At 42.1% G+C, this 10,783-nt stretch overlaps 1 protein-coding gene across 2 annotated transcripts in view; it reads left to right on the forward strand.

Annotated features, from left to right (window-relative positions):
- TTC21A (tetratricopeptide repeat domain 21A) overlaps window positions 1–6,848 on the forward strand; it is a 114,847-nt gene extending 107,999 nt beyond the window's left edge. For both annotated transcript variants that reach the window (XM_082259581.1, XM_082259582.1), the window contains 3 exons: window positions 1,570–1,690; window positions 6,499–6,566; window positions 6,646–6,848. In XM_082259581.1, coding sequence (XP_082115707.1) covers window positions 1,570–1,690; window positions 6,499–6,566; window positions 6,646–6,723 — 267 coding nt within the window. In that variant the 3' untranslated portion in view covers window positions 6,724–6,848. The remainder of the gene's footprint in view (window positions 1–1,569; window positions 1,691–6,498; window positions 6,567–6,645) is intronic.
- Window positions 6,849–10,783: the final 3,935 nt, after the last annotated feature.

Here is a 10,783-nt window from a genome sequence, read left to right on the forward strand (position 1 = left end):
CTATGGTCTAGTGCAGGGATCTCCAAACCACAGCACTCCCAGCTGTTGCAGAACTACACGTCCCATGAGGCATTGTAAAACTCTGACATTCACAGACATGACTAGGCATGATGGGAATTGTAGTTCCTGAACAACTGGAGGGCCATAGTTTGGAGACCCCTGGTCTAGTGGAAATCTACAGCTGAAGGTACAAACATGTTACAAGAATAATTAAGGTATGTTGACACATTCTCATTTTTACCTTTCACAAAGTGCACTGCACGAAAATTCATTTTATATGAAAGGCCCTTTTTTTTTTTTTTTTTCTAATTAAAAAGCACCTGAGGTCACGTCCTGATTCCTAGCAAAGTCCACTGAGGATGGGGGAAATAAACCCTCAAGACATAATATGGTCAGACACAAACCTATCTGGCACAAACATTACATAGTGCACACACTAGGCCCGGTACAGTGGTCACTGCAGAACACTCTACACAGCAGTTCACACCATACTAAGAGCTGCAGTACTATTACTGTCCATTGAAGTGTTTAAGTGTGGGGAAGAGTCAGAACCTCTACTAGCATTTTACCATTGCTTGTGCATCCACTGTGGAGACTCACTATCCTTTCCTTTCTTGGTGACTGCTGTTGTTTTCTGAAAACAATGAAAATGGTTCTGTTGGGTTTCTGTATTCAGCAGTTCAATTGTTTATAAATCTCCCCAATCTTGCAAGCAAAGTGTATGTAAATGCAAAAAAAAAAAAATTAAATCATTTAATTCACTGTATTTTCCTAGTCAGTCTGTATTGTCGGAGGCTGACCCACCCAAAGCTGTGCAAAAGTCCCCAAAAGTTGTCTGCCATCTCTGTCCCCAGCCTTGTGAGCTGCAAGAAGGAGTGAACCAAGTGATTATGTTACTGTGGATAATAGGTTAAAAATGTTTTCCAGCATTTGGCTGTATATAGTGTTAAATGCTTAAAGCGGAGTTCCACTCAAAAGTGGAACTTCTGCTTTAAGTGGTCCTGACCCCCTGACATACCGCATTTGGCATGTCATTTTTTTGGGGGGGAGCAGTTACCTAGTTTTGACAGGTACCCGCTTCCGCTCGGGCCACCTAGGCGGCTCAGGCAGAAGTTCTCCTCTCCCCCTCCCTCCCTGCAATCTTCTGGGACACGTCACTTGTCCCAGAAGATTGCCCGTCCATTCAGGACGCAAATCGCGACTCGCGCATGCTCAGTGCACGCCCAGCTGTAAAGCCGCAAGCTGTCACAGCCGGGTGCCCACACTAGAGATGCCGGCGCCATGGGGAGAATACGGAGAGAACCAAGGCTCCCCCCGGCTGCATCGCTGGATCATGGGACAGGTGAGTGTGTGTTTAATAAAAGTCAGCAGCTACACTTTTTGTTGCTGCTGACCTTTAATTAACAAAAAAGCCAGTGGAACTCCGGTTTAAATGATGGTGAAGAGGTTTAATCTATTTGCATGAATTTTATTTCCATTTACATATACCCATTTAAATTTGCTGTTATTTACTGTACTCTAATGTTCATGGCATGTTACTGTAAACTAACTGACATATGCTTCTTCTAGTCTTGCTGCAAAGCATATGAATACCTGGGTTTTATTATGGAGAAGGAACAGTCATATAAGGATGCTGCCGGTAATTATAAACTTGCCTGGGATTATAGCAGTCAGTCCAGTCCAGCTGTAGGTGAGTGTGCATCTTTCTAAAGAATTATCTAAATGAAAGAATATTGGTTATTTTACATGTATATCTGGTTTGTTCAGTTTTTGATATAGTAGAAAAGTTTTTTTGTTTTTCTTTTGCTATTACTGACTCGTATTCTTATGTACAAAGTAGACCCACCCAGATTTTCTTTGTTTTAAAGGGGCCCAGTAGAATCCTGGTTTAGTAGTATCCCTACTCAGCAGATCCCTAGCTCATTAGTACCCTTGTTCGGCAGATCCCCAGCTTATTAGTACCCTCACTCAGTAGTACCCCTAGCTTTGTTGATGCCCCACTCAGTAGTAACCCCTAGCTCTGCTGATCCCCCACTCAGTAGTAACCCCTAGCTCTGCTGATCCCCCATTCAGTAGTAACCCCCAGCTCTGCTGATCCCCCACTTAGTAGTAAGCTCCAGGTTTATCAATTGCTTTTATTCCATTTTATAGGAATATAAATTAAAAAAATATAAAATAAGGTAGGCCTAAAGGGAAATTAAGAGGTTAGAGGGTGCACAGTGGTCAGGCTGCAACAACTATAAGTAAGACATATCTGCCCTTTCTATCCTAAAGTAGCTGTGAAAAAAAGTAGTTAAGTGGCTAAGAAAGCCTTCCTTTACTTCCTCTCTTCCTCTTATGCTAATCTCACCATAGCCTTGAAAACTGGCAATGAGGAACTGGCAGATTTATATCATCAAACAATCAGTGACTTGCTGTTGGAGGTAAAGGTCCCCAAGGCGATTCCCAGCACCCCATGTCTCTTTTTGACAATAGCTTGACTTCTAGTTTTGAATATATCCAGAATTCAGTACTAAGATTAGCCCCTACATAGACTTCAATGGGGTTTGTAGCTAAGTTTAGTAATTTTATTCTTTTAAATCAGGTAGTTTTTCATTTTTCCAATACAGAAAAAACAACATACACCATAAATACATGGAAAAATAAAAAGCAGAAACTGAATTGTACAAGGAAATAAAACAAAGAGTATATTGTGAGTTCCAAAGTATTACAAGACATATTACAATGTTTCTACCATTGAGCGAGAGTGCCCCAAAACCCCTCACCAGAGAACCAACCTGAACATGGTCAACTGGGTTCAGAAGTATAAATACAACCTCCATAAACCTAGTGCTATTGGTAGAGTAAGCACATATCATCCCTAAATAGAATCAATATTGAGGTAATGACAATGGGCAATGAGGTATGTGTTGACTCAATAGAGCACAACCATAAGGACCGTGTCTTTAGAAATTTCTTAGAACATACCCTATATTTAAAGGTCAAGTCTTCCCTCCGCAAATTTAGATTAAGTGCACCCCTCCACTGCAAGAGAGTTGGGGGTGTGCGTGAGAGCCATCTTTGTACAATTAATTTGCGAGCTAAATACAAGGCCCTTGTCCACAGCAGGCTAGTGTAAGAAGAAAGTATGTCCTCTGGGACAGTGCTCAGAACAGCAAATTTAGGATATATAGGCAGGCACCTGCGTAGAACAAATGCCGTTAAGTAATTGAAAAATGTATGGCCAATAACGATGACGTTTAGGGGATTGCCGGTAGCACATCTAGGGTAGTTTGGAAATGCGGCTCTCTCCAAAGAGTGTAGCTTCGGTGACATATATAATGTACTCTGTGGACTATGAACAACTGGGTAAATCTTTGCAAAGGAGACCTGGAATATTATCTCTAAAGCCTGAGTCCACTGATCATAATCTACAATATACTATGTCCTGTCGCCACAGTGGACTGCCTTTTACCTGTATTTGTGCATTGGCAGCAGTCTGCATTGCAGAATATAAATCTCCTATCAGTCCTCTTTTCGAACAGGATGTAGAAACTGCCATATTGAGAATTGAGGGAATGTATTTCAAGGTAAAAGAAGCAGATTGGGTCTGAAAGGCATGATGTTTTTGAAGATACTGAAAAATAATCTGTTAGGAACATGGTATTGCTTTCTCAATGCATTAAAAGGAAGTAACAAAATACCAGCTTGTTTCCAATAATCAACCCTTTAAGCTTTACAAGCTTGTTGTGGTAGCCAGATTGGATAATTATACAATAAATACAATATCTGTAGAATCAACATCATTTTGATTAAATTGGTCCAGCCTTTAACCATCAGTGGCAGTTTTCTCCACCTCTTATCTGTTTCAATATATAAATTCCTATCAAGGTAGTCAAGAACCCAAGGGGTGACAATAATGCCTAAATACTTAATGAGGAAACTACAGAAATTTGTGCCCCAGTGGACGGTAGATTGGCTTGCAAGGAGTCTAGCAATAAAGGAACTGATTTGTCCCAGTTGATGGTAAAACTGGAAGGGTTTTGCTGATTTTAAACAGGATTCAACAAACCCTGTTCCACGAACCGGAGCAGATTCGCTAATCCTTAAAAGTTAGGGGAAATTTCCTCAAAGTAGTAGTAAATATTATTTAAAGCGGAGTTCCACTCAAAAGTGGAACTTCCGCTTTACGGAGTCCTGACCCCCCGACATGCCACATTTGGCATGTCATTTTTTGGGGGGGGGAGCGGGTACCTAGTTTTGACAGGTACCCGCTCCCACTTCCGCTCGGAGCGCCGCGGCGCCCTGAGCGGAAGTTCTCCTCTCCCCCTCCCTCCCTGCAATCTTCTGGGACACGTCAGAGGTCCCAGAAGATTGCCGGCCAATCACGGCGCGCAGCGCGACTCGCGCATGCGCAGTGGGTACCCGGCTGTGAAGCCGCGAACTGTAACAGCCGGGTGCCCACAGCAGTGATGCCGGCGCCGAGGGAGAGGATCGAGGATTCCGGCGGCCGCATCGCTGGACCGTTGGACAGGTGAGTAAATGGCTGGAACTCCGCTTTAAGATTGTGTTCACCGGAACAGTTGCCCCTCTTGGAGGATCTCTCCTTAATTTTCCAGTGGTAGTACAGTTGTGATCATAAGTTTACATACAATGTCAGAATTTATGATTTCTTGGCCATTTTTCAGAGAATATGAATGATAACAGAAAAACTTTTCTTTCACTCATGGTTAGTATTTGGCTGAAGCCATTTATTATCAGTCAACTGTGTTTACTCTTTTTAAATCATAATGAATACAGAAACTACCCAAATGACCCTGATCAAAAGTTTACATACCCTGGTGAGTTTGGCCTGATAACATGCAGACAAGTTGACACAAAGGGGTTTGAATGGCTAGTAAAGGTAACCATCACCTCTGATCTGTTTGCTAGTAATTAGTGTGTGTGTATAAAAGGTCATTAAGTTTCTAGACTCCTGACAGACCCTTGCATCTTTCATCCAGTGCTGCACTGACGTTTCTGGATTCTGAGTTATGGGGAAAGCAAAAGAATTGTCAAAGGATCTGCGGGAAAAGGTAGTTGAACGATATAAAACAGGAAAGGGATATAAAAAGATATCCAAGGAATTGAGAATGCCAATCAGCAGTGTTCAAACTCTAATCAAGAAGTGGAAAATGAGGAGTTCTGCTGAAACCAAACCACGGTCAGGTAGACCAACTAAAATTTCAGCCACAACTGCAAGGAAAATTGTTCGGGATGCAAAGAAAGACCCACAACTAACTTCAGGTGAAATATAGGTCTGAAAACATGTGGTGTGGCTGTTTCAAGATGCACACTAAGAAGGCACTTTAAGAAAGATGGGCTGCATGGTCGAGTCGCCAGAAGAACGCAATTACTACGCAAATGCCACAAAGTATCCTGCTTTCAATATGCCAAACAGCACAGAGACAAGCCTCAAACCTTCTGGCACAAAGTCATTTGGAGTGATGAGACCAAATCTGAGCTTTTTGGCCACAACCATGAACGCTACATTTGGAGAGGAGTCAACAACGCCTATGATGAAAGGTACACCATTCCTACTGTGGAACACGGAGGTGGATCACTGATGTTTTGGGAATGTGTGAGCTACAAAGGCACAGGAAATTTGGTCAGAATTGATGGCAAGATGAATGCAGTATGTTATCAAAAAATACTGGAGGAAAATTTGCATTCATCAACCCGGAAGCTGCGCATGGGACATACTTGGGCATGGCAATGATCCTAAACACAAGACCAAGTCAACCTGTCATTTGCTACAGTAGAATAAAATAAAGGTTCTGGAGTATCCATCTCAGTCTTCTGACCTCAATATCATTGAACCACTCTGGGGAGATCTCAAACGTGCAGTTCATGCAAGGCCATTCAGGAAATTACAGGAACTGGAGGCTTTTTGTCAGGAAGAATGGGCAGCTTTACCATCTGAGAAGATAAAGAGCCTCATCCACAAATAACACAAACGACTTCAAGCTGTCATTGATGTTAAAGGGGGCAATACACGGTATTAAGAACTGGGGTTTGTAAACTTTTGATCAGGGTCATTTGGGTAGTTTCTGTTGTCATTATGATTTAAAAAGAGTAAACACAGTTGATATATAATAAATGGCTTCAGCCAAACACTTACCATGAGTGAAAGAAAAGCTTTTATGTTATTTATATTCTCTGAAAAATGGCCAAGAAATTATAAATTCTGCCAGGGTATGTAAACCTATGAGTACAACTGTAACTACAGATGATTATCCCTCAGGATTGGCAGGTGCGGAAAATGAATGGCAAAAGTTATAGCCAGCTGGAGAAGTAAACTCTGTCCCCAGAGCCGACATAAATGTGAGATGTTCCTGTCAGAAGTACACATTTAACTTTTATAAAGTTGATAGTAATGAATATGCAATGTCAGACAGCATGTATCTTGTGGTTAGCTGCCATTGAAAATGGGCATTTCTACATTTTTAAAATAGACATTGACACTTCCTATGTTTTCAGGTTTTAGGCTTGCATTTAACTATTTAAAGGACAAGAAGTATGTGGATGCAATAGATATTTGTCATAAGGTAAGCGTGCAAATACATTTTTATTCTGGAAAAACCTAGTAATGTACAGTGTGTAATGTTAAGGTTTTCTCTCTTCTAGGTTCTTAAAGATCACCCCACATATCCCAAAATTAGAAAGGAAATACTGGAAAAGGCTCAAAGCTGTCTGAAGCAATAATATTCATTATGATATATATGCCCATCTGTTCTGCTGCCAGGCTTTTCTTATTCATTTTTTTTTGTGCTCAATTTTTTTTAAGGTGTGTTGGTCTTAAGTATGTGCTTTATATGTTGGCATAATTTATAAACTGAATCAGATTTTTTAAATAAATATTATTTTACATATTGAAGTTGATAATGTTATTGATGTAGTGAATGTACATATGGAGTTTTTTTTATATAGTGTGTGTGTATATTTATATATGCTATATATATATATATATATATATATATATATATACATACAAAGTATAGACGATTAGTATTTGGTGTGTCTACCCTTTTGCCTTTTTCCAACAGCATCAATTCTCCAAGGTACACTTGCACACAATTTTTAAGGAACTTTGCAGGTAGGTTGTTCTAAACATCAGGAGAAGTGACCACAGTTCTGCTGTGAATTTATACTCCATATGGCAGCTGTCTCAGTTGGAAACCTTTTCTGACCATAGGAGGAGTATTCTTTTGACTCAAGTGCTGGTCAGGGAAACTTGAGAGGCCAATTCCCTTAGGTCTGGAGACAAGTCCTCTTTTTAGTAATATTGTGCCCGCAGTGGTGCAGGTGGAGGGACATTTATTGGCCTTCACGACTGTCTGGACACGGAAGTCACAGACAAATGGCTCCACAACGTGGTGTCCAGAAAGTACAGGCTGGAGTTTCGCTGTTTACCCTCTCTAGGCTTTTTGCAGTTAATGTTATCTTTAGAGCCAAAAAAGAAGAAAGGTTTCTTTGCAGCTCTGGAAAGACGTCTTTTCAAGAGTTTGTCACCACTGAGAGGGAAAGACTTCTACTTCAGCATGTTTATGGTTCCAAAACCAAACAGAGGTATCCAGTCTATCCTTGGCTCAGACCTTGACATCTCCATCTGACGGTACAGGTCCTGGAAAGGATCAGTTAGCTACTGAACCATCAGGAGTCAGCCTTGGTTCTGATGTAGGGTCTGAAGTATTTGGGCTTAGTACTGGATACAGCACAGACCAAAATGTTGCTTCGGCAGAAGTCCCTATCCTTACACTGTCAGGTGTAATTCTTAAGGTCTCCAGTGAGTCTTTTGATTCTTATCTGCATGATGTTACTGGGGAAGATCGTGGCCATCTTTGATTCTATATTCTATATGCTCAGTTTCATTCAAGGGGTATTACATCTCAATATCCTCTGAGTGTGGAACTAACGCAACAATACCTGGATTTACCCATGCACCTGGCTCAAAAAAAAAAAAAAAGCAGGTTGGCTCTGGGATGGTGGATCTTCAAGCAGAATCTGGATACCGAAAAATTCTTCCTTATGATAAAGGTAGGTTTTGATATTGGATTCCAGCTTACTGGACTGGGAAGGTATTCTGGAGAACCTCTTGGTTTAGGGAACATGACGGTCGGAAGGACAGAGGTTGTTGATCAACATTCTAGAGCTTTGGGTGATTTGGCTAGCTGTTCAGTATTGGTCTGCCTCTCTTCTAGGTATCCCTGTAAGAGTGCAGTCGGACAATGCCACCTCCCAGGCAGAGTTGAATACACTGACATCACACAGATACATGCTGCTGCCTCACAGACAGCAACTGTTTTCATTTGAGTGTTTTTTGACGACTTTTTGATTACTGTGTGTTGTTGTTGTGTTGTTTTAGTCATCAGTTTTAATAATAAAACCTTCATATACTGCGCTATGAGAACCTTTTTATCGTTATGTATGATATTTAGGAGATTGGCTGGCAGCTTGGAGTGGTAGTGTTGGATCTGGTGATCGAGCAGCATTTCTTCTGGATGTCCTAGTGGCTGACAGGCAAAGGGAGACACAGGCAAATGAGACATGATCAGCTGCAGCAGCCTTTCTGTAGTGGGAAATACATTTCTATGAGTGGAATATACCTCTGTGTCGGGTATTGAGTTTAGTAAGGGTACTAATTACTTTAAAGCGGTAATAAACTATTTTTATCTGGTACCTGCAGGTAAGCCTACAATAATAAGGTTTACCTATAGGTACAGTGAATATCTCTTAAAGGTGCACCATCTAGGAGATTTTCCAATGTGTTGCAGCCAGTGACGTCACCAACGCATGCGCACTGTGCTCTTAACCACTTGCCGACCGCCGCACGCCGATCTACGTCGGCGGTCAGCCCCTCACAGGCAAAGTGACGTAGGGCTACGTCACTAGCTTGTGAGGGTCTAGGGAGCGAGCGCGCGCTGCCGGAGGCGCGCTCCCGCTCCCGCGTGGTCACGGACCCCCCCGCGCGTGTGACCGGCGGACCCGATGTCCGCCGGCCACTCTGCGATCGGCGGGGGAGAGGGAGAAAGTCAGGCAGCTTGTGTAAACAAGCTGCCTGTCATTCTCCCCTCTGTATGAGAGCTGATCATATGGATCTACTATGTAGATCCGTTGATCACTCTGCATACAGCTGAAGCCACAGCCAATCACAGTTAGAATCACGCCCCTAGGGACACACACAGCCCCTCCCTCTCAAATAAAGTTAACCCCTTCACTACCAGTGTATTTTTACAGTAACAGTGCATATATATGGCACTGATTACTGTAGAAATGTCACTGGTTACCCCAAAAGTGTCAAAAATGTCAGTCAAGGGTCCGATCTGTCCGCCGCAATGTTGCAGTACCGCAAAAAAAATCGCAGATCGCCGCCATTACGCGTTAAAAAAAAAAACAACAAAAATTACAAAAATCTTTCCCTTAGTCAGTAAACGCAATAACTTTTGCGCAAACCAATCAAAATACGCTTTTTGCGATTTTTTTTACCAAACATAGGTAGCATAAAACAAATTGGCCGAAAATGTTAAAAAATTTTGATTTTTACATTTTTTTTTGGGGGAATTTCATATAAAAAAAAGGGAAAAATATTGCTATTTTTGCAAAATTGACGCTCTTTTTTTGTTTATAGCGCGTGATCAAAAAATCGCACAGGTGATCAAATACCGCCAAAAGAAAGCTCTGTTTGTGGGAAAAAAAGGACGCCAAATTCGTTTAGGTACAGCGTCGCACGACCGCGCAATTGTCCGTTAAAGTCACGCAGTGCCGAATCGCAAAATAACCCCTGGTCGTTTAGCAGCCAAATCCTCCGGGGCTTAAGTGGTTAATGGACAGCATGCTCGAGTATGCCATTTGTTGAGAGCTCTGTGCCACGAACGTAGCTCAAGTGTGCATGTGCGGAAATGATGTCATTGCGGCTCAGCCATTCAAACGCCTGGAGCCCATGAAGACCAGGTGAAGATGGAATCCCTGTCAGCAATGACAGCATTCCGCTGGAGGGATCCCTTTTTATAGGTAAGATTGTAATAATGTGCTAGCATGCAGTCCATAATAGCACATTATGACATGAGCCTGCAGGGGACCATTTTTTTTATTCCGCCAACTTTACTACCGCTTTAGGGTGACAGGATTTGCACTGGTGAAACATTGGGGTATAACTTACCTTGAATGTTTATTGAAAATATGTACTGAAGATTTTTGTGTTGGTGGACTTGTTGATTAAATGAACCGTTGCACTTTGCACATTGCATATACTTTTCATTTGCACATATTATTTATTTTGTCATTTACACAGTATAAGATGCTGAATATTTTATTGATTTAGAGCCGGTTCACACTGCCGCGACCATAAGTCGCCCCATGTCGGAGTGACTTTTTACCGCGATTTTACCGCGTGACTTTACCGCGATTTTACCGCGACTTCAGCGCGACTTGTGAATTATTTTGCGTGACTTGTTTGGCCAATCAGAATATGATGTGTTGTGACCTAATTCCCCCTTTTCTGTTTTTTTTACTCATTTCCTCATTGCCCACCAGTGCCACGTATCAGTGTCCACCAGTGCCACGTATGTGTCCACCAGTGCCACTGCCCACCAGTGCCACGAATCAGTGTCCACCAGTGCCACATATCAGTGCCACGAATCAGTGTCCACCAGTGCCACGTATCAGTGCCACATATCAGTGTCACGTATCAGTGTCCACCAGTACCACGTATCAGTGCCATGAATCAGTGTCCACCAGTGCCACGTATCAGTGCCACTAATCAGTA

The sequence above is a fragment of the Pelophylax lessonae genome (genome assembly GCF_965119305.1).
Source record: "Pelophylax lessonae genome assembly, chromosome: 5".
In the NCBI taxonomy this organism is placed as follows: Eukaryota; Metazoa; Chordata; class Amphibia; order Anura; family Ranidae; genus Pelophylax; species Pelophylax lessonae.